The 24,445-nt window shown below is 47.1% G+C and overlaps 1 protein-coding gene across 2 annotated transcripts in view; it reads left to right on the plus strand.

The window, feature by feature from the left end:
* Positions 1-11,079, plus strand: part of TTI1 (TELO2 interacting protein 1) — a 50,816-nt gene extending 39,737 nt beyond the window's left edge. For both annotated transcript variants that reach the window (XM_032142401.2, XM_058433219.1), the window contains one exon: positions 9,534-11,079. In XM_032142401.2, coding sequence (XP_031998292.1) covers positions 9,534-9,717 — 184 coding nt within the window. In that variant the 3' untranslated portion in view covers positions 9,718-11,079. The remainder of the gene's footprint in view (positions 1-9,533) is intronic.
* Positions 11,080-24,445: the final 13,366 nt, after the last annotated feature.

Consider the following 24,445-nt stretch of genomic DNA (forward strand, 5'->3'; position numbering starts at 1 on the left):
GTTACCACCAGGTGTCACTGTTAATTGGCAATGAAAAAAAAAAAAAGCCAGCTCCCCCAAAGTCCCTCTAGTTAAGTAACTTCAATGGATAACAAATGTGCAAATCATATTTGTGGTGTGGGAGGAGGGCTTAGCATACCAGGAGCTAAAAATAAGACAGTGTCCCTGAGGGTAGGCATTGGATTACAGACAACAGGTCAGATCACACCCATCTCAGCTGACTGCAATGGCAAACTTTGCTGATTGAAATTCTCAGTCTCCAAGATGTCTCCTGGCATGCCCTGGGCCTTCACAGTTCTGTGCCTTTCTGTCCATGTAGCTTTTCCCTCCTGTACATGAAAGGAATTTGAAAAAAGAGCATACACCCCAAATTTCTGTTTGTCCTTCAAGTCCATACATGTACTTAGCCTAGTTGAACTCCATTAAAACCATACTCCTTGGGCCAATCTCTTAGCAGACTCTGAGACTCCCTGGCTTTTGCATTGAGGTTTTATATCATCCAATGAGCCTTTTACCCTGGGCTAAAAGGAAACAAGACTAGACAATACCTATTTTTGAAAAGATGAAGTCAGGCCGTGTGCTGTGGCTCACGCTTGTAATCCCAGCGCTTTGGGAAGCTGAGGTGGGAGAATCACTTGGGCTCAGGAGCTCCAGGCCAGCCTGGGCAACATGGCGAAACCCTGTCTCTACTGAACATATAAAAATTAGCCAAGCGTGGTGGTGTGCACCTGTTGTCCCAGCTACTTGGGAAGCTGAGGCAGGAGGATCACCTGAGCCTTGGAAGGTTAAGGCCATAGTGAGCCGCGATCACACCACTGCACTCCAGCCTGGGCAACAGAGTGAGACCCTGTTTCAAAAAAAAAAAAAGAAAAAGAAAAAGAAAAAGATGAAGTCAGTGCCCAACAAGTCTCATAATAGAAAAAGCTTTTAGGATGCTTGGCCTCCACCCCCAGTCCTACCCCCACCTGCTAACCCCAGAGCCCAGATAGGGATGCAGGGTGCCAGCAGGTGGTGACCAGCTGGTGTACCTTCTGGCCACACAAGTCCTGGATGCTGTTATTGCTGTAACCCCTGATGGGGCGCTGGGGAGGTTGCCATTCCAGCTCCCTCTGCCTTGCCATTGTGTGTGAGAGAAAAAGCAACAGTCTTGCTTTGGACAAACCGAGGTTCAGATCTTACTGGCCGTGTGACCTTGAGCAAATGATTTAGCTTCATTTCATTTTCTTCCTCTGTAAACTGGGGGTGATGAAAACCCCATTCTCATAGAGTCCTTGTGGATGAATCACATTAGTATGTTCAAGGAGTCTCTAGGTACTGTTCTAGGGACTGGAATTAGAGGGAACAAGATAGGGGCCTCTACCCTCTGCTTGTGTTCTGAAGGTATATTTACATCTGTGTACACACCTATGTGGGGTACATTGTATGTAAATTTCCCAAATATGTTATACATGATGTGTATGTTACACATACACATAGACACTGGCCACAGAATTTCTAGTTGTAAGCCTGCTTCATCTTTACTAAAATCTGAACTGGGGATTTCACCTCGAAAGGATCTTTTTCATGTTAATTGTGCCACCACCGTTTGCAGAAGTCAGGACCAGGTTTGAAGGTTCATTTACTGACTGACTTCCCTGCTCTCTTTCTAGCAGTAGGATCCCATCCCATCAAAGAACCAGCTGGTGCCTTCAAACCCTGGACGAACACCGACTGGCACAGGCTCATTCATTTCATCCCTGTCAGAGCCCCAACTCCTCTCTTTACCCACACATGAGCCTATTGTATTTGAACGGATGAGGAGCCACAGAGGTGATCCATTAGTTCAGCTGAGCTTGAAATTAGTAGCTCATCCCCTTAAATGGTGTGGGCAGTTTGGCTGAGCTTGGACTGCAAAGCTGTTCCCCCTTGGATTGCACCCAGCATGGAAATGAGGACACACCTAATATTTTTTCCTTTTAACACTTGATTAATAGTTGACAAATCCAAACCCAAGTAGTTAGCTTTCCTATTATCCATCTTTTGACAGGCATTGCTGCTTTTCTTTTTGAGTCCCATTGTTCTAAAAATACACTCAGATCTGAAGCTATTCACTGTGCATATATAGGCCTGATTTCATGGTGTCAAAGATAAGAGACATCTGGCAGGCAGATTACAAACCACGTGGGTTGCTGGGTTTCAGAACTGAAGGCAGGGACCTCTGGGCTACTTAAATCTACTTAAATTCAATGCTGCCAATTCTGTCCCTACTTCCTTGGTGTTGTCATGTCACTGATAACCTGCCAGGGTCAACCATCTTACTACCCGGTAGGAAAGCCAAGCGTTGGGTGTGTGTGCACAGTGCATGCCGTGCCAGGTTGGGAGCAGAACGCTCTCGATGACAGATAGAGCCTGGTCGCAGCACCGCCTGCACAAAGTGGGTTTTGGTCGTCAGAGGCTGTGGTCAACCACAGGGTAGTCATTTCCTCACTCTGCAGGCTCTGTCATCCCTCTCGAACACCTCAGAGGCGTGGAAGTAAATGTTGTCTCAGTACTGAGTAAAGTAGCCAAGGAGATGATCTCTCTTTGTCTTATTGTATATATGTATTTTAAAAGATTTTTATTGGGTCTCTTATGATGAGCCAAGTGCTGTGTTGAGAGTTGAAGATTTTCAAAGATAACTATCAAGACCTCGCATTGTTGTTCAATAGCAAGATAACTTGGGCAAATTAATTCACTTCTCAAAGTCTCTTTTTTCTCATCTGTAAGACTGAAAAAAGCATATATGTTACTTTGCTTATTTCACCTACTACAATGACGACAAAGTCAGGTAGCAAAAAATACCGCCACAGAGTAAAAGTCACTAAATAGTAGTTGTTAATCATTATTTAAATTTCTTCTTATTCCAAAAATGACTTGGAGCATCTTATAAATTGTTTGTAACAAAGAAAAAAGGAAGGAAGTGAAGAAATTTTTTAAACGGAAAAATAACAGCAAAAACAAGATGAGACCAAGTTGAGGTTAATATAGACAATACAGTTAGAGCCCTGCACCCTTGCTAGAGAGGAGCTTTCAGAGTGGCTCTGTGCTTCGTGACAGACAGCAAAGAGGAAAATGGTACAGGAAGTACCTGAATAAGAGTTTTTAAAAAGAAAAGGAAAGAAAGCTTTTCAGAAAGAAGCATGGCTTTCCTTATTACTGAGGCTTGAGGAAAATTTCTCTGTGGGTCATCTTAAAAGAACACTGGGTACTGTTGTGACTAATATCCTCAATGTCCTTGCAGTAAATACAGAAGTACATTTCCTAGAGCTGTTTCTGAAGGCATCCGTGAGTGGAGGCTGCTGGCTTAGTGCCAAAGCACAGGTTACAGGAAAACAGTTCAGGCAGGAGGTGGGCAAGCCTACCTAGGCTGCTATGAAGATGTCTTTATCTTCGAGAGTACATACCTTCCAGGGAGGGGCAGGAAACAATGTGGCCCGAGAGTGCAGCCAGCTGGGGGAAAGGTCCGAGTCAGCCCTCATAGTGCTCCGCACAGAATGCCACTTTGAAATCTGTGCCCAACACACTGTCGTGGGATCTAGGCTTGCAGGGTTCCTGGAGGCAGGAGAACTGGCCAGATGGAAAGGGCTGCTTTTAAATCTCGCCCCAGTGGGATTTAAACCCTCCTAGATTCTGGCTTATTTTTGAATTGTCTATAACAGATTGGACCTCTCAGCGCCATATCCTTTTAAATATGCACAAAGCAGTGGAATTATTCCTCTGCATTTATGATACTTTATCCTGTGGCACTTCAGGGGTATGGTCAGCAGCATTTGCTTCTACTGGTGTTTATGGTTTTAAGTCCTGCCCTTGTTGCATTTAAATATTTTTGATATGGGTCTCTGTGTGAGTATGCATGTTGGCGTTAGATCGATAGATGAATGGTTTTGAACAGGTAAACATAGTTAAGTCTAACGAGCATGTATAGCTGCAAAGGTAATTGGTAGTATTTATCTGGAGAGTAAATCGTTGCTTCAAGTCATAATCCTCTATTTCCAACATTTAGAAACAAAAAATGACCTCCGTGCAGGGGAAGATAGCTAAATTGAATAGCAAGAAAGGACAGGCTTGAAATACTGGTTAGCCAATGAACCGAGACCCATTAGAGTAAATTACCAAGTATAGAAACATAACCCCACTGCTTGCTGGCTAGGACGCATCGACACCCTGAGCATCCATTTGTTTAAAAGGAAACACACAGCCTCCTTTGCAGCATCAGCATGCACAGAGTGATGGGAGAAGAGATGGACAGAGTGGAGGAGAGTGTGGAGGCTGTGCTGCCAGAGAGGGAACAACGGGAACACCAAAATAACTTAGTGGGTATGCCTGCTTTCCCACAAGTGAGCTTACTTTCCCACTGCATTTAACCATGCCCACATAGAGAGAGCCTGTATCGTGTTCCTAAGGAGACATTTCTGAGTAACTTCTTTAGAAGCCCCAAATAAGTAAGCAAACAAACAGATCACAAAGCCACATGTTCTTTACCACTGGCATTTACCCTGATGGCTCGTGAGAGCATTTTATAAATCCAGAAAGAGACGGAGAACAGCAGATCCCTCAAGCAAGTAATTGACAGAGGAAGAATAGCCTGTCACCCAGGAGAGCTGGAAGCCCCGCATTTCAGTTACAGTTTATTTAGCTTTACTGGGCCTTCATTGGCTGGCGGTTTTCTAGATCTCCCTTTGAGCAAATGTTGTCTAGACAGAGATGGTGAGAACATACTCTGTAATATTCGCTCCTGCAGCAGAGCAGAGGGGGTTCTTTTTGGTTTTGCCATATTGGGAGGCTGGGGGTGGGTAATGATCCAGTGCCCATGATTGAAAACTCTCGTGGTCTGTTGGAGCTACCAGGGATCTTAGAACTGGTCTGGTCCACTCGCTCTTTACAGAGAAGCAACTTGCCGTGCCTCTCCTCAGGAAGCCATGCCTGGTGCCACCTGCACATCACTTCTAGGATGGCCCTTGCCACGGTGTGCCATGGGCCTCTGTGATCCCTTAGTCTACCCCAGCAGACAGGGAGCCCTGAGGGCAGAGCCCTTTTTCTCCCTCTCTCTTTGTGCCTCAAGCACCTCAATTAGTGCCTGGGCTGGACCAGGCTCTAGTAAATGTTTGATGAACCACGAAGAGATAAGACTTAAACCCAGCTGACCAGATTCCGGGAGCACGTTTCCTCCCTCCTCATTCCCACCTCCTCACCCCCAGCTTGCTCACTAGAAGCACCCCCATATTGATCACGAAGGAAGGAGCCGCTTCTGGTTTGGCATCTGGAGTTTATTAGGTACTTACTGATAGCCGTCAGTTGTAGATAGGGCTGAAGTGCAGGCAAATGGCTGCCTGCATGGAGTGAAATTCAATAAAACCGCATTTTAAGTGAAAAATCAGTATAAACACCAGGCTTCTTTGCCATGGAAACAGGTTGCTTAGAAACTGTCTAACAGCGAGTTCTAAATTTTTTAAAGTCAAGTTATCATTTAAGCTACACGGCCCTACAGGTTATTGAGAGATAATCACTCGCCTCAGGACACTCGGAGGCACGTGGCACAGCTGAGTGCCTCCCGATACTCTGGGGACCAGATAATCTCTTGATAACTGTGCTCTCTGGAGCCACTGATTTGGGCCTGGGGGGAGGAGAAAGAAATTTTTGTTCAGGAGTTAAATGGTGTACATATATTTTTTAAAAAGTGTTTCTCTTTGGGTTTGAAAAAAGATGGAACTGGCCATTTGGCGTGTTCAACAGCCATCCCTGTGCATCGCAAGATGTATTGGGAACATTTTCCAGGCAGTTACCCCAGTCACTTCAAAGCAGAGGTCCTGTCTTTGTCTTCTGGCTTTGGCTTATGCAAAAGGAGTTTTCAACAACTTTGGCTTTCAGCTGTTCACTCTCTGGGGGTCCCTCTTCCCAGCTAAGGCTGGGCAGGAACTGGCCCCAGGACAAAGTGACACCAGAGTTTGGAACAAAGCCTGGCGCTAAGCACTCAGATCAGACCTCCTGGGCCTCAGGCTCAGCTCCCAGGGGCTTAAAGCCAACAAGGGTGCCGTTCGGAATTTGTCGCGTTTAGAGTTCAGCAGGCCGTGTGCCTCTCAAGGAGTGAGAGCACAGCTACGCCTGCCAGCCATCTGGTTGCATGGCACGGCATTTGCTCCCCACCTCAGGCATGCAGAGGACCAAGTATATTGCATTTGTTTCTTCCTGAAAATAATGGGCGAAATTAGAACACCATTGGCTGAGAACTGGGACACCCCCACCAAGTCAGTATGGAGAAAATTATGAGTGAAACAAAAGACAAATGTTTTGCCCTTTTCAGGGTATCTGAGAATTATCAATGGCATGGCAGTGCTGCTAAGATTGGTAGTGATAATTATGCCTCAGACTGTCTGTCTCTCTCTCTCTCTTTCTGGAAGAAAAGAAGGAATACTGTTTTCATCATATACTTCAAAGTGTTGTCCTGCACCTCCTCTCCTCAGAGCCTCAGAACAAAGCTGTGAGGAGAGTGGGCCAGGTGTGATCATCTTTGGAGAAAGAGGAAACAGGTTCATGAGGCAAAATAATTTGCTCCAAGCCACAGAAGTGGGAGAAGGAACATGCATTCCTGCTGTTCTGGGGCATCTGCCCCTTTAAGAGCAAAGAAATGAGACCCAAAACAGCCCTTCCAAGAGTTTGGCTCTTGCTTAATAAAAGAAGGTGAACTTTGCACATGTTTTTCCTTTGCTTTTCTGTTAATATTTTATGTGGATATCTTGCAGGGCAAAAAGAGTGGCTTATTTTCTTTTCCTTTCCTGCCAACGAATACGACATTCATATTTAGCATGTTAAAAAGAGCTCAGAAAATGAACATTGCAGCATTTTCATGCTGTGTAAGTCAGAGCGCAGCTATGATTGAACTGGGCCGTGGCACCGCTTTGCTGGGTGTTGCCCAGATAAAAATATTTCTTGAAGCTGGGAGAGCACCATGCTGTAGCTTGAGAAATTGTTCCAGCTCTTGAAAGGGGAAAAAAAAAAATCAAATGAAACCATTTGCATTCTAACAGTCTTTGGCACCAGGGAAAACTGTCAACTGTGTCACGTGTAAATAGAAATCTGCTCCCCGCTTTTGGTGCATTTTTTCATAATTTCCCTTGCCACTCTAATTATCAAAGATATTTTTATTTTTAAACAAAAATTGTCTCCCACGCAGGCCTCATCTCCTTTCTGCGGTGAAGTGGAAACGATGAATTAGAATATTCTAATCACTTCTCCAACAACCGCTGTGGAGGTTATAAACACAAGATTATCCTAAGCAAAGAAAACTAAATTGTTTGGGCACAGAACAGGCCAGGAAAAAATTCAGTAGGCCGGGCCCGGTGCTCACGCCTGTAATCCTATACTTTGGGAGGCCGAGGAGGGTTGATCACCTGAGGTCAGGAGTTCAAGACCAGCCTGGCCAACGTGGTAAAACCCTGTCTCTACTAAAAATACAAAAATTAGCCAGGCATGGTGATGGATGCCTGTAATCCCAGCTACTCAGGAGGCTGAGGCAGGAGAATTGCTTGAACCCAGAAGGTGAAGGTTGTAGTGAGCCGAGATCGCGCCATTGCACTCCAGCCTGGGCAACAGAGTGAGACTCTGTCTCAAAAAAAAAAAATTCAGTGCCCTTGTCCACCCTCCCCACTGCCCCCACTGCCTCCCTGACCTCCTAAGTGTATGTCCATTACACCTAAGGATGGTATCAAGACTGGCTTCACGGTAAGACCCAAATCCCCTGAGGGTGCAGGTCTTTCATATTAGTGAAATTAAAACCCAGAATTTTACTCCCACTTAGCAGGCGTTGAAGTTCGTATTTAATGCCCAGCAGTATGCAAGAGGCTCCTTAGAATAATTGTCGATAATAAAATGTGATTTATCAAATAGATACTACGTACTGTTAATTGGTAAATAGGGATCACATGTGCTAGACTGTATAGGGCTTGATCTGTGCTTTAAACCTCAGCAAAACCCTGAGTGAAGTACATCCCCCATTTTTGAAATGGGGAAACTGAAACGGCAAGTTGAATAATTTCCTGAAGCCACATAGCTAGTGATGCCTCTGATAATTTGAATTCTGTTAATGATCTTCCTTGTTCCTTCCTTGGTGGTGAGAGTTTAACCCCTCCTTCAGATCCTTTCGTAGAATTTAAGTATTCTAGAGAGGGTTGTCGTCTAAAGTCATTCATGTGCAATGTAGTAACTCACCACATCCTCATTAAAATGAGAATTCGTTCATTGTTACATGGACACATTGCAGGGGAAAAAAAGAAATGAGAACCTGTTCAGTCAGTATTAACTGGATGCTGACCACATGCCATTCCAGGTTCCCGAGATACAGCAACCTACAGAACAGATGTGATCCCTGGTCCCTGCCCTCGGGGAGCTTATGTTGTGAGGGAGACAATCAGTAGTCAATATGTGCTGGGAAAGGTGTCCTGAAAGAGAAAAGTAAGGGGCAGCCTTACTTGGGCACAGTGGTATGGGCAGAATGGCATGGGGAGCCCAGCCTCTGAGCAGGCGATGGTGAGCTGAGATGGGCAGACTGGCTGGGAGGCCCTGCCCACTGCGGAGGGCCCCATTCTTCCAGGGATTGCCAAGTCAGACTGAATTGCCACCACGTATGAAGTTTACGCTTAGATTGCCCAACACAGTGGCCCTGGGCACGTGACTGATCTTTCAGAAATAGTAATTGAGCAGCTAAGAGGCAAGAGTTGTGACCCCAAAGTTCAGACAAAGATAAAAACCACCCTCGGTGGCTGTGGGGTGTCTAGTAGCCCAGGGCTCTTGAGCTCTGTCCCTGTCATGCGTCAGAGGATATCAGTGCTCTATCTCTGCCAAAGGTTACAGAGCAGGGCTCAGCCAGTCCTGCCCCAGGAGAATAAAGGAACCCTTTGACAGCCTGCCAAAGGCGGCATATTCTGTGGATCTGATCCCTGTGGGGAAACGGGCTCCTCACACGGGAGCCCTAAATGTCTGTTCATACCACCAAGTATCCATGGCTCTCAGCCAGGAAGGGTTCAACTGCTGAGTTCAGCACCGTGCTGGAGAACCATAATATTAAGGCTTGCTCAGGGCCCCCGAGCAGGACAGGGAGCCCCGCCCTGGGCCTGCCCCCAACCCTGGGCTGGGCCTGTGAGCTGAGCAAAGCCTTTAAGAAAGGGTACACTCTGTCATTTTTCTTCTTTGTGAAAACTCCTGAGCTTTCTACTCTGGAACTCAACCTCTTTCTTTGCCAAGAGCTTGTTCGCTGTCGATATTGTTCTGCTCAGACTAATTACTGGTTTCTGTATGTCAGTGGATATGAAACTGTTACCTGTATTTCTGTCGGGCTTTGGGACCATCCTACCAGTCCTGTCTTAGGAACTCAAGTGGGTTTTTTCTACTATTTGAAGTGACTTGATATTGTTCTCAGTTTCTTCTCAAATAGCCCGGTAAACAGCCTCCTGGTTGGGGCTGTAGCATTCCCCACCTTCCCTCCCTGTACCCTCTACTCACTCCTTTCCATCTCTCCACAGCGTCTTCCTCCACTTGATGAAGGTGGACCCAGACTCCACCTGGTTCCTCCTGAACGAGCTTTACTGCCCTGTGCAGTTCACACCTCCCCACCCCAGCCTCCACCCCGTGCAGCTGCACGGGGCCAGTGGGCAGCAGAACCCCTACACGACCAACGTGCTCCAGCTGCTCCAGGAGCTGCAGTGACCCTGCTCCCCCACCACAGAGGCCACCAATCCGTCCCCTACTGCCAGCCAGAAGTTGGGCTGACCCCACCCCAGCCATAGGCGGTGGCAGCGGCAGCAGAGAAGGTGAATTAGCCAATCGATTTATAAATTGATCGATCACACAACTGCTTAGAAATGGATTGAAGGAAAGTAGCTGACTGTTATTTATATTTCATACCTTGTGTTTTCAAGTGATATTGTCTGGTGGCTCTACGGGTTTAACTCCTTAGCCTACCATCTCTATAGCCCCAGCTCCCTCACAGGTCACACACACACACACACACACACACACACACACACACACACATACACACACACACAAGAGGTCAGTTCCCCTCCATCTGCATACACCTCCCTCTCTTCAAATAATGAGATGGAATTAATTTGTTTTACCTAACCTGATCTTTGGGAAACAAACAGAAATAAAGACAGTTCTTGGATGAAAAGTATGATCAAGAGCTCACTTTGAAGTTTTTTTATTTAAACTGGATGGTTTTTTTTAAAATGAGTTTATATTCTTGAATGGTTAATATAGAACCATGGTATAAAATCCAAATCCAAGCAGTACAAAACAGAAAACAGTGAAGAGTAAATCTCCCCCTCCCCATTTCCCAGCCGTCTGGTTTCTCTCTCCAAAGGCAACCACTCGTAACAATGTTTTGGATACTTTTTAAGCAGGAGGTTAATTTTTTTTTAACTTTTTACTATGGGTAATAGTGTAAATTCCCATGTCCCCATGAACCCGGCTTCCCTGGCAGTCAGCATGTGGCCAGGCTTGCTTCCTCTGTGCCCTGCCCATGTACCTCCCTCTCCACGCCCCGGATTTTTTTGAAGCAAATCCCAGATGTTACATTGAAACTTTTTTTGAATGTACAACCACAATACCATTATCACACCTAACCAAATTAACAATGACCCTTTAATATTGTCAGATATTGTCAGTGTCTAAATTTCCCCAGTATGTTTGGATCAGGATCCAAATAAGTGATGTACATTGCTGGTATCAGTATATTCCCTAATAAATCTCTTTTAGGCCGGGTGCGGTGGCTCACGCCTGTAATCCCAGCACTTTGGGAGGCCGAGGTGGACAGATCACCTGAGGTCAGGAGTTCGAGACCAGCCTGACCAATGTGGAGAAACCCCTTCTCTACTAAAAATACAAAATTAAACGGGCGTGGTGGTGTATGCTTGTAATCCCAGCTACTCAGGAGGCTGAGGCAGGAGAATCACTTGAACCCAGGAGGCAGAGGTTGTGGTGAGCCAGGATCCCGCCATTGCACTCCAGCCTGGACAACAAGAGCGAAACTCCGTCTCTAAAATAAAAAATAAATCTCTTTTAATGTGTAGATTCCCCCTCCACCTCTCTCTCATTTTCCTTGTAAGTTTTTTGGTGGAGAAACACGGTCATTTCTCCTACAGCATTTCTCACCATCTGGCTTTATTGATTGCATCCCTATGGAGGTCATTTCATGGGCCCCTCCTCTCACCTGTGTTTCCTGGCTGGAGGCAGAGTAAGAGTCGTGATCAGGGTTGAGTCTTTTAGCTTTGTTTTTGGCACTTCTCCTCCATAGGTGGTGTTATGTACTTCCATCAGGAGGTATGTAAGTCTGATCTTACTGTGTTATTAGCAACCATGGTGATCTCACTGGAATCCACACACTCATTAGGGATTGCAGAGTAATGCTGTTCTAATTCTGCCATGCTGGCTTGCTGTTAGCCAGAGTCCTTGTGTAAGGGGAACCTTCCCTTCATCAACCATCTGGTAACCTACTGGTACAGTTTGTATAGAAAAGGCAAGATGGCACCTGCCTGTAATCCCGGCTACTTGGGAGGCTGAGGCAGGAGAATGGCATGAACCCGGGAAGGCGGAGGTTGCGGTGATCAGAGATCGCGCCATTGCACTCCAGCCTGGACGACAGAGCAAGACTTCGTCTCAAAAAGAAAAAAAAAAAAAGAAAAGAAAAGGCAAGATAAATACTTGATTTTTTTCTAGCTGAGAAATTTAAAACACACAGATTATGTAAACTGAGGTGCACATCCCACCCCAGGGCTCCCACGTATGCTGAAGGATCCCAGGGATGATGAATGCTTCCTCACAGGTGCATGGTGAGGCACCGGCTAGATCACAATTCCGGTGACATAGATAATCCCCAAACTCTTAAAAAGCCCAGACGGTGCCTGGCATGGGGACATATTGGTGTGAGGGTCCCCAGCCAGCTCTGGAGAGGCCCCACTCACTTCCTTCTCCACTGTGCCCTGCAAGGGCAGAGTTATGTCCAGCTCCAGTCTCGGTGGCAGCAGCCTGGCTCTGGTCTGGCTCCTGAGCCCTCAGGGAACCCTTCTCTTGGGGCTTTTTTCAGTTCTGCAGCCTGTAAAGTGGAGGGATTGGGCCAGAGGGGGAGCTCTTCATCTGTTGGGATTGGAAGCTTGCTCCCGCTCCTCCCTTGTTACCCCCAGGAGGGCACTGCATCCTCCAAGACTGCAGTGGGCACTATCGCATTTGCTGAAGATGCTTCACTGACCTCACAAGATTCCATGTACAATTCCAGAGGCTTCACCTGTGACCCTGCAGGGACCGCAAGTTAAGAACCCCCTCAAAGAGCAAGATAATCACTTAACTCTCTTTGAGCGTTAAAATTCTGGGATGATTTCCTTTGGAAAAAGGGAGGGAAATGCCTCTAATTACGGAGATGGTAAAAGCATTCACAGCATTGTTCCTAATTCCACTGGGGACCGAAAGTGATAGGCTAATTCAGTCTCCAGATTCTGACAAATGAGAAAACAGGTCAGGGAGACTTGCGGAGCATCACTTAGCTCTCCCGGTGAGATTAAAGTAGCCTGCCTTCGCAGAGCATGTGGGTGTGGCAAGCCGCGATGCTGTCCTGACAGGCCAGGAAGATGTGCACACACATCCTGAGAAAAACCTGGACTCTGCGAAAGCTCTCCAGGAGGTAATCAGCATAAGAGGATACACCACGGCTCTCCGAAAACCCACTTCTTCCTCAAAGAGTTAAGCTATCTCGAGTTGCTTTCAGATTCTTGCAGGCAGATTGTTGCACTTGATTAAAAAAAAAAAAAAATCGCGTTAGAGTGTGTCTCCAGTTATGATTATATTCAGGCAACTTTAATTTTGAACCTGTCCAGCTGACTCAGTCTAGTCCTCGTTAACATAAGCTTTGCAAAATACTCCGTTCCCCCTGTTAAAACTCGTGGAGTAATAGGGGTTTCTTATTTTATTCAGGGCGCACCAGCACTTCAAGTACTGTTTGGGCCGGGGTTAGGGGTTGGTACAGAATGGATAAGTAGATACTGCAAGGCCTTGAATTTCAGCTTGAGATGTTTGAGCCATGATCTGCAGGCAGTAGAAGGCTCCTGGAGGATGCAGGAAAGTGTAGACCTGGACCCAGGGGATCCTTGGAGATGGCTGGAGGGGGGTGGCTGTGGTCTTGAGAAGGCACTGTGTTGTGGAAGGAGCATGGATGATTTGTTGTTCCTCAGAGCTGGGCTTCATTTCTGACTCCGCCTCTCTGTAACCGTGTGACCTTGGGCAAGTCATTTTACTTCCGAGCTGCATTTTCCCATCTCTGAAATAGAGCTGTTGCCTCTGCCTCAGGCAGCTGCGTCAGAGGGGATGAATGAGGTAGTGTTTCTAAAGCATCTGGCACTGTGCCTGGGGCTCCAGCAACATCTTTCCCCCGCTGCCCGTGGCTTTGTTATGGCTGCAATACACACTCCTCTTGATGGTTACAGCTGAGGAAGTAGATGGTTAGGTCTCAGCATGTACCACCCAGAAACTAAAATAGAACCACAGTAGGGGGAGAGAATCAAAGAAGGCTTCTAGGAGGAGGTGACGTCCTAGTGAACAAGTAGATTTCAGCAGACAGAATAATGGGCATTCCAGACAGGAAAAATAACATGCCCAAAGAGCTGCGGGCATACCTGCCAGTATCTGTACACATCATAACTTGGTTGGGAATGACAGGAGACCCAATTCAAAATTGGCTCGAGCAAAAAAAAATATCTTGGCACACAGAACGAAGAGGCTCTGCAGGCACAGCTCCCCCAGCCTGTCTTCTGATGCTGCTTTCCCCAGTGGTGGCTTCACTCTGACTCCAGGCTCCTGTTCCTTCAGCGTCACACACCCAAGTGAATGTGCACCTCCTAACAGCTCCAGCCAAAGGCCTAGGATTGGGTTGGATTTTTAGAGATGGGGTCTTGCACTGTTGCCCAGGCTGACCTGGAACTCCCGAGCTCAAGAGATCCTCCCACCTCAGCCTAAATCCTAGGATTTGCTCTCATTGGCTCAGCCGGTGCTTTGCCCAGCCCCAAACCAAACTTGGTCCATCTACAACGGGTGTCAGCAACTTTCTCTGTAAAGGGCCAGAGTGAATCTATTAGGGTTTACAGGCCATACATAAAGGTCTCTGTGGCATCTTCTTTGACTTTTTTTTTCTTACGATCTTTTGTTGTTGTTGTTGAAACAGGGTCTTACTCTGGTAGCCCAGGCTGGAGTGCAGTGGTATGATCTCAGCTCCCTGCAGCCTCAACCTCTCTGGCTCAGATGATTCTCCCACCTCAGCCTCCCAAGTAATCTGGGATTACAGGTGCACACCCCCATGCCTGGCTAATTTTTTGTATTTTTAGTAAAGATAGGGTTTTGCTGTATTGCGAACCAGGCTGGTCTCAAACTCCTGGACTCAATCAATCAGCCCGCCTCAGCCTCCCAGAGTGCTGGGATTACAGGTGTGAACCACCGTGCCGGGCCACAATCTTTTAAAAAACAGAAAAAATCTTTTTTTTTTGAAACAGAGTCTTGCTGTGTCGCCCAGGCTAGAGTGCAGTAGTGCGATCTCAGCTCACTGCAAGCTCCGCCTCCCGGGTTCATGCCATTCTCCTGCCTCAGCCTCCCGAGTAGCTGGGACTACAGGCACCTGCCACCATGCCCGGCTAATTTTTTTGTATTTTTAATAGAGATGGGGTTTCACCGTGTTAGCCAGGATGGTCTTGATCTCCTGACCTCGTGATCCACCCGCCTCGGCCTCCCAAAGTGCTGGGATTACAGGCGTGAGCCACTACGCCTGGCCAAAAAAAAAAAAAAAAAAAATGGAAAAGTTATTAGCTCAAGGGCCTCACAAAAAATAAGCCAGGGGCCTTTGTTTTTTTGTTCATTGGTGGTTTTTTGTTTTTGCTTTGCCCTCGGACCTTAGTTTGCCAACCCCTGAACTGCAGCAATCTCAGGGACAAGTCTGGAGACACCCACACCATATGGAGAAAGAGTTGAGGTGGAGTGGTTTCCCTAAAAGAAAGCACTGTGTTTGGTTACCAGGAAGAGAGATGCCGGGATCGGGGAGGGGATATATGACAGGCACTCATCACCCTGTATTTGTGGCCTGTGACACGTGTGGTGTGGCAGTCTGGGAGAGTGAATGTGAGGAGATTGTGGGTGCTGAGGCCACATTTATGGAAGGCCTTGAATGCCAATCTGAGCATCCCAGCCTTAAGGGATCAAGAAGTGGCCTTGGAAGGTCCTTGAACAGGTGAATAATGTATCGAAAGCAGGATGTTAGGAATATTCATCTCGTGGCAGCATACAGGAGAAATTGGAAGGGAGAGAGACTGGCAATGAAATTGTATTTCTGAAAGTCCCAGGACGAGAAAATGTACCTCTTCCATCAACCCCAAACTGTTTGACATGCCGTGGTTCATGGGCAACTTGAGGCACATAAATATGTGCTTTAAAATTTAAAAGTAAGAAGTCAGATGAATGGAACCTCTGATGAGGCTTCCTCCAGCTTGTTCCGGAGAGTTGAAGAGCCCTAGAAATGATTTTCTGCAGCTCCAGCTGTGATGAGCAATGCAGGGTCCCTCTCCTTTTGTGTGGCTTACCCAGTCCTCTGCGTCGGCCTTGATTGGAAGCCAGGTGCCCGTATTGCCTTTCCTCCAGAGTAAGGAATAGAGGCCAAATTTCAGAAAATAATTCTGAGTGATGGTGGACTCTGTGGAAGTGTTGATTGCTTTATAAATGGCATTCTCCTCTCTGCGCCCCCCGCCCCCGTCTCCCCCACTCCACAACTGAAGTTTAGAGGCAGCGGCTTTTCAAATTACGCTTGAAAAGCAGCCTGATTTCCCACAGGAATCATCTCCTAGATTAGGAGCTGTTCTACCTTTTCTGACAGTTTTACCCAGAGTACAAAGCCAGTCTGCAAAGGACGAGGAGGGAGCAGTGCCCTCCTCGCTTCAAAGCTTTCAGCACCAACCATTTATGAAAATGTCTCTCTCACTGCGGCCGTATCCCGGCATCTGGGGCTGCCTGCTTTTGCAGCAGGAAAGGGTTAAAAAACACTGATGAATGGCTGCCTCCACCACCCGCTTCTGTTTCCCCTCCTTATATAATTTGCCATTCTTTTTGCACAACAGCTCCTGGGTCTCAACCTGCTCTCTCAATCAGTACCCTCACGTTCTCAGCTTCCTCCCACACAGGCGGGCTCAGAAGTAAGGAAAGCACCTTTCAGAATCTCTGAGGCTGTTTCCAAGGGAAAAGATTGGTGGGGGGAGGTGGGGAGAAGAAGTAGTGGAGAAGAGTCAGAAGTTCCTTCATGAAATAAAACATGTTGCATTACCCGGGCATAGGTGTGGGGGAGGGATAGGCCTCGGCGCACCCCACCTCTTGTTAGCCCACCTTCTCGTTGTCCCATGGACCCCACCGGCTGCACCCAAGTGTTTCACCCCAAACCCTGCCCCAGTTCTCTGGAGGGAATCAAACTGTGCCACAGCTCACAGGTGACCTTGGGCACTCTCTTCCCCTGCCTGTGCCTCAGCCTCCCCATCTACTAGGTAAAGAGTTTGAACCAATCAATCCCCAAGCATCGTTCCACCTCCTCAACATCTATAATTTGATAATATAATGTTGGCAAGTATGTGGGGAGACAGGCATGTACATTGGCATAAGGTCTTTGGAGGTCAGTTGGGCAGTATCGACCAAATTTGAATGCACACACCTTTTGATCAGTAATTCTGCCTCTTAAGTATTTCGTACTCATACATGTGCACAAAGATGTACACGCCTAGGCAGTTCACCATGACATTGTTCCGAATTCTTAAAAAGTCACAAATACTGAATGCCTAGTATGTGCCAGGCTTTATGCTTGATACTCTTCCTTAATATCTAAAGAATGGAAGCAAAAGATAGGAAATAACCTAATCATAGCGCTGAGCTCTTCATCCAGAAGACTGAAATGCCCCCCACAACACAAATTCTACTGAGCTATACTGAAGAGTGATACCTCAAATGTCATGAGGCCAGGCATGGTGGGTCACGCCCGTAATCGCGACATGTTGGGAGGCTGAGGCAGGAGGATTACTGGAGCATAGCAGATTGAGGCTGCGGTGAGCTATGATTGTGCCACTGCACTCCAAAGTCATGAAATGTTACTGTTAACTATTCCTCAAAGTAAATAGAAAATTAGAAAGAGGCCAGGCGCAGTGGCTCACACCTGTAATCCCAGCACTTTGGGAGGCCGAGGCAGGTGGTTCACCTTAGGTCGGGAGTTCGAGACTAGCCTGACTAACATGGAGAAACCCTGTCTCTACTAAAAACACAAAATTAGCTGGGCATGGTGGCACATGCCTGTAATCCCAGCTACTTGGGAGCCTGAGGCAGGAGAATCGCTTGAACCCGGGAGGTGGACGTTGTGGTGAGCCAAGATCACACCATTGCACTCCCGCCTGGGCAACAAGAGTGAAATTCCATCTCAAAAAAAAAAAAAAAAAAAGAGAGAGAGGAAGAAAAGAAAATTACAAAGAACAGAGGAGGGAGGGAGGGATGGACTAGTTAAATGATCTCTGGTACATTTATGCAACAAAATACTATGCAACATTTTAAAAGAATAAAACAGGATGTGAGGGCGATCTGGCTGCAACATCCATCACCCCATTGATTGCCAGGGTTGATTCGGCTGATCTGGCTGGCTAGGCAGGTGTCCTCTTCCTCCCTCTCCACTCCATGTGTGTCCCTCCTGAAGCTGCACACTCTGTCGAAGAGGATGACCATCCCCAATAGAGGAAGACTGGTCTTCAGTCAAGGGTATATAAGTAGCTGAGCTCCCCTGCTAGGACCTCCAAACAAGCTCTCAAGGTCCATTTGTAGCAGAACATAGGGTAGTCAAGCTTCCAAGTCTCCGGACATATTCAAATGAGGTGCTACCTGTGGTAGTCTGCCTTTAAAAAAATAAAAAGTAAAATAGGAATAGCTATCAGAGTTTTAAATGCACATACCCTTTGACTCAGCAATCCTGCTTTTAGGAATTTACTTGCCATGATCAAAGATGACGAATAAAGTGTTTGTTGATGCATTGTTTGCATTAATGAAAGATTGGAAACAACCTAAAAGTCCATCAAGAGAGTACTGGCTAAATAAATGCCTCATAAACATGGGTAGTGTACCACATAGCCTTTCAAAATAATGAGGTAGTTCCCTGTATAGCTTCAAGATACATTATTAAAGAGAAAGACAAGCAGCGGCCGGGCTCTGTGGCTCATACCTGTAATCCCAGCACTCTGGGAGGCCGAGGTGGGTGGATCACCTGAGGTCAGGAGTTTGAGATCAGCCTGACCAACATGGCGAAACCCCGTCTGTACTAAAAATACAAAAATTATCTGAGCATGGTGGCAGGCGCCTGTAATCCCAGCTACTTGGGAGGCTGAGGCAGGAGAATTGCTAGAACCCAGGAGGCGGAGGTTGCAGTGAGCCAAGATAGCGCCATCGCACTCCAGCGTAGGCAACAGAGAGAGACTCTGTCTCAAAAGAAGAAAAGAAAAAAGCAGAACAATGCTGCTACATATGGGGAAGGGGGATACTTGATGTGTGGATTCTCTCTTAAAGGACACCCAAGTGGCAGCATTCAGCTTCTAGGAAGGGTAACAGGATCAGTGATGAGAAATCTTCTCACAAGTACCCCATATACCCTTGACATTTTTTTAAACCCTATTCATGTATAGCTTATCCACTCACACACAAAAAAGTTATCAAAATAGAAGGCGTTTATGTGTCTATAATCCTACAGCAAACTCACATTTGGTATTAGGGGCCTAACATCATCTCGGGCCCCTCGCTTGTGCTTTGCGCTTCTCGAGGGGAACCAGGGCTGGGAGAAGGGGAAGCAATGCTTAATCCAAATAAGCAGCTGGGCGCGGTGGCTCACGCCTGTAATCCCAGCACTTTGGGAGGCCGAGGCGGGTGGATCACAAGGTCAGGAGTTCAAGACCAGCCTGGCCAAGATGGTGAAACCCCCATCTCTACTAAACATACAAAAAAAAAAAAAAAATTAGCTGGGCATGGTGGCGGGTGCCTGTAATCCCAGCTACTCAGGAGTAAGGCAGAGAATTGCTTGAGATTGCACCACTGCACTCCAGCCTGGGTGACAGAGTGAGACTCCGTCTAAAAAATAATAATAATAATAATAAGCAATAATAAGCAAAAAAAAAAAGCTAAGGAATCTTGGAGAGGATGCCTCTCGGGGGATGGGTTGTATCCCTGTGGACATGCAGGAAGATGATCTCCCGCCCATGCCCTAGCTCATCTGAGCCCCCTCAGGACCCCAAGAGAGGCAGGTCAGGCCTCGGAGGTTTTCCTGACTACCCATGCTGAAATCAGGGCATTGCAATGCTGCCCTCTGCCGCAGTCCTCGCCACAGCTCTGCCTGGGGCTTGCAGCCTTTTTCTCATGTAGGAGTCATATTCCTTTCTGCATCTTCAGCACCTGACAGACACACGACAGGGTCATGACTTGCCCCTTCATCTCATGGTCGTGATGACTGACATATCCAGTGACTGCTCCAAAGACATTAAGAGCAAAGACAGGATTCTAACAGGAGGCTACTGATCAGTTGCATGATCAGTTACAACAGGGTTTATGGAACAGGATCTGAAATCTGCTGGTTGGAAACTTCAACAAGTATTTTTCGAGGCTTCCTATGTGCCAGCCCCAGAGATAAAAAGACATGTATGCTGCCTCTTAGGAGCTAGGCTTACAGGAGAGCTAAACAAGGCAAGTTAGTGTGAGAAGACAGCAATAAAAGTCTGCATTGGGAGGAGGTAGGGAGCGGCAGTTAAGCTCATGGGCTCTGGAGACAAGAAGGCCTGCCATGTGGCCTTGGGAAAGTCTCTTCAGGACTCTTAGCATTGACAAAATGAAAAAAAAACAGTACCTCCCTGGGAGCATGGGACACCAGAGTGGTAGAGTGATAGACTCAGGGACTGGCTGGCCCCTGGGAAGTGCTCTATCAGAGTTGGTCACCACCATGAAGATGATGATATTCAAAAGTATAACTGGCAGCACAGAGGTTGAACCAAAAGGCAATTGGGAGGCTTCATGGAGGAGACACCACCAAGCTGGCATTGCAGCATTTGCCCATCAAGTACACACAGGCAAGGCCCCCTCTGGACAGAGGGAACAGCAGGTACAAAGGCTCAAACAACACATTTAAGGTGTTGTTCGTGTTGATGTAAGGTGGGGGCAGTGGGCAATGAAGATAAAGAAAAAGGTGAAACTTCAGGAAAGGAGGCCAGTCTGTTCAATACCCAAGAGGTGGGCCTGGGCTGTACCTCTGGCAGGCACCCAATAGGGGCATGAGTAATGGGTGGGTAGCATTGCCATAGGGAAGTTGTTCTCTGGGGCTTTTCTGCAGGATGGAATAGGGTGGATGAGGAGTGATGGGCAGAACTCACCCTTGCCAGGCCACTCCCAGCCAGAGCTGAAGGGCCAGGTTCCTAAGGTCCCACTGGCAGCAAACACTAGGGTCCTAACCCAGGATATTTCCAGCTTGTGAGCACCTGCTTTGCTGATTTCTGGAAAGTCTACACAAAAGAGGGGGTGCAGTCCTTAAGTTTACACTGCAGTGTGGGAGGCCAGACTTCCATGAGAAACATTTTCATTTAGTAATGGATTTAATGAGTGCAGAACTTCCTGTTTTAAACAAACAAGTGATTAGCATTGACTATAGATGTGAAAATGGATCCTAATGAATTGCTAATTAGCCACCTCCTCTTCCTGGGATCTTTAGCTGGTAAATTCCCTCTCTAGCTACAGGGGGCCTTAATCAATCAGACTGGCATTGATTCATTCATTCATTCAACATACATTTTTTGAGTCCCTACTGTGTGTCACTGTAAACAAGACAGGGAGGATCCCTTCCTCACAGTCTGATGGAGGAGACAGCATTAATCACCTAAACTTGAAGACCTATAATGACACACCTACAGGCCAGGGAGCTGGGACAATGTGCAACAGGAGGACCTGATCTTGCCCTGGGGTGGGAGGGAGCAAGAGGAAGGGGCATTTGAGCCAAGATCTGAAGAATAAGTGGAACTTAACTCATGGAAGAGGGAACAGAAAGAGTAGAAGAGTGGCTCAGACATCCAGAATGGCATATGCAAAGGTCCTGTGTTGAGAGGGAGCAGTGTGAGTCAGGAAAAATGAAGCCAGTGTAAGAGGTGTGCAAGGGGCATGTGTGTGTGTCACAGAATGAGAGCATGTGTAATTGATGTTGGCTTCATCCTTTGTAGCAGACAGTAAGTACCCAGTGCCCACTCCACATCCCTCAGGGCTTACCACCTCAATGTGCTCCAGCCAACTTCCAGCTGCCCTGCGTTTGATTTCTTTGACTAAGGATTTTCTGCAGCTAAGGAAGGCCTTCTGTTTCCACCCTTGGTAGGCCAGAAGTCCTGGTGAATTAAGCAGTCTTGGGAGCAACCCTCAGCCAATAACTGATGTGTAAAAATCACAGCTTCCCGATGTAAGAGTTAAAGAAAGAGGAAAGAAACAGGAAATGAGGCTCAACAGTCAACGACAGGTTTATCTTAGAGAAATAAACCTAAAAGGGGCTTCTGGCCGATTTAATGTTGAGCCGCATTTCATCTTTCTTTCCTCTTTCTTAAACTCTTAAACCCAACCCCTTGGGCGGGGTAACTTCAAGGTGTGTGTTCTACACTGGCTCCCACAGTTCCCTAGTAGGACTGAGGCCCACTTGGGCACAGTGGTATAACTTCCTTGACCCTGCACTCTTTCCCTGTCTCACTTCCCCATGCCCTTGCTGATGCTTCCTGGGATTAGGTCCAAATGAATTACCTGCCCTCAAATCTTTGTCTCAGTACCTGCTTCTGGAGGAACTCATGATAAGATATCCTGGAAACAAAACACAGATACATTTCAAGCCCCTTCCACATCCTAGTTACCCTTGCCTGGATCCCCTCCTCTCTCTCACTTGCTTTCCTTACTGAGTCTATCTGTAGACCATGGTGGCCCAGCTGGGGTTTGCTTAGCACACCAGAGCTTCTTAAGATAGGTCACTCAGAGGGAGCCATTTGGTTCCCAGAGAGGCCAGTGGTATATGTCCATGTGCCCATCCCATCATTAGCTACCCCTTCTTTTAATGCACCATCCTTCAAATGCTCCCTGCCCCTTGTAGCTGGAGCAGACAACCTTGAGGAGGAATCCAAGTGGCTGGCCTGTGTGGCCAGGGGCAGGGACAAGAAGTGCTGAGTGAGACACTTTCCGTACTCACCAGCCTTGCTTTCTTTTGTGTATGAATTGAAAGGATTCTCCCTGGAGTTGAGAAATAAACATGTTTTCTGAATAATATGGCATATTGACCTCAAAGTCCCTACAGCAGTTCTGGACAAAGCCAGGCTCAGGTTAGGGCCTGCCATTATTATCATGCATTCAACAGAAGTGATCCATTGTCTGTCCTCCCTTCTTCTTAGCAACAGGGTCCTGGTATTTAGGCATAGAGCTGATCCAAATAAAGGCCATGTTTTCCAGTTCTCCCTGCAGCTGGATGTGGCTATGTGACCAAGTTCTGGCCCACAACAGATAAGCAGAAATGATCTGCAACTTCAGCCAAGTCTCTAAAGAGAGGGTGTATTCTCTTCCCATGCCCTCCTTTCTGCTGGCTGAAGTGCATTCTCAGTGATGGGAGGCAGAGTGGCCACCTCGGGCTGTGAAGGGAAGCCAGGCTAGAGTCAGCAGATATTGTAGTAACCAGGTAGAAATGCCAACTAGTTGAAAATTAAGTGTCTTGTGCAACTTGGGGAAGGAGAAATCAGGGCTCCTAAAACTTCCTTTGATTAAATAAGATGCAATAGGTCCAAACTTTGACTCAACCCTTATAAGCTGTTAATGTCTGTCAGAGGCAAATCTTTTATTCACGGATTCATTTATTGAGCGGGTGCCAGGAGCCAAGGCCTGTGCTAGGCATTGGGGATGCAGCAGGAAACAGGACACTTGGAGTCTGTGCTCTCCTGGAGCCTTCATTACCATTCCTAGCATTTTATTCTAAAGTGTTTCTGCCATCACCTCCAGTCAAGACGGCATTGGGTTCATGCTTTAGAAATAACCTCTGCTCCCCAACTGGAACTCATACATTGCGGATGGGAATGCAAAATGGTATGGCTGCTTAGAAAAACAGTTTGGGAGCTTCTTATAAAGTTAAAGCAACCTCACTCTTAGGTGTTTGCCCAGGACAAATGAAAACGTGTCCACACAAAGACTTGTATATGAATGTTCATAGCAGATTTATACATAACAGCCCAAACTGGAAACAATTCAAATGTCTATCAATAGAAGAATGGATTAAAAAATTGTGACATAACCATAAAACAGAATACTACCCAAAAAGGAATGAACTATGGATATACACAGTAATATGGACTAATCTAAAAATCACTACATTTGACGAGATTAAGATGGCAGATAGGAGGCCAGACTGGCTTGCAGCTCACACTCGGATGGACAGAGCAGCCAGTGGAGACTCACATCATGAACTTTTGCTCCAAGAACTACCACAGGAACATACCAGGAAAGCCGAGAGAATCCACAGACCCTTTAAAGGAACTGGATCACTGCTGCAGGCTCCCTGAGATGCCAAAAACCTGTGAGTCCACTTGCTTTCTCAACAGGGAGGCTCGTGGTCTGGGGCAGGTTCTCAGCCCTGGTCACTAGCTGCCTGGAAATAGACTCAGTGCTGTTGGACGGGCATGGTAGGAGTGAGACCAGCCTTTAGGATTGCAGGCTGCATAGGAGTGGGTGAAGCCCATGACTGCCGGCTTTCCCCCATTTCTCTGGTGACCTGTATGACTCAGCAGAGGCAGCCATAATCCCCCTGGGAATATAACTCCACTGGACTGGGAAACAGTCCCCTATCCACCACAGCAGCTGCAGTAAGCTCTGCCCAAGGAGAAGCTGAACTCAGACATGCCTATCCCTGCCCCCTCCTGGTGGTCTTTCTATACCTGCCCTGGTAACTGAAGACAAAAGTCATAGTCTCTTGGGAGCTCTGCGGCCCTGCCCACTGCCTGAGAATCCTGAATGCTTAACCAGTTGTCTCTAAGGCAGGTTTGCTTCCTCCCTATAGGACCACAGCTGATGCACTCTTGAAAGCACCACCTCCTGGCTGGAGGCCAACCAACTCAAAACCAGCACTCTAAACAAAAACACAACCAAGGACCCTCACAGAGCCCACTTCACTCCCCTGCTAGCTCCACAGGAGCAGGTGCTGGTATCCACAGCTGCAACACCTGAAGATGGATCACGTTACAGGACTCTGCAGATGCTTCCCAATACCAGCCTAGAGCCCAGTAGCTCCACTGGGTGGCTAGACCCAAAAGAGCAAAAGCAGTCACTACAGTTTGGCTCTCAGAAAGCCCCATCCCTA

This window comes from Hylobates moloch, unplaced genomic scaffold (genome assembly GCF_009828535.3).
Source record: "Hylobates moloch isolate HMO894 unplaced genomic scaffold, HMol_V3 SCAFFOLD_21, whole genome shotgun sequence".
Taxonomy (NCBI): domain Eukaryota; kingdom Metazoa; phylum Chordata; class Mammalia; order Primates; family Hylobatidae; genus Hylobates; species Hylobates moloch.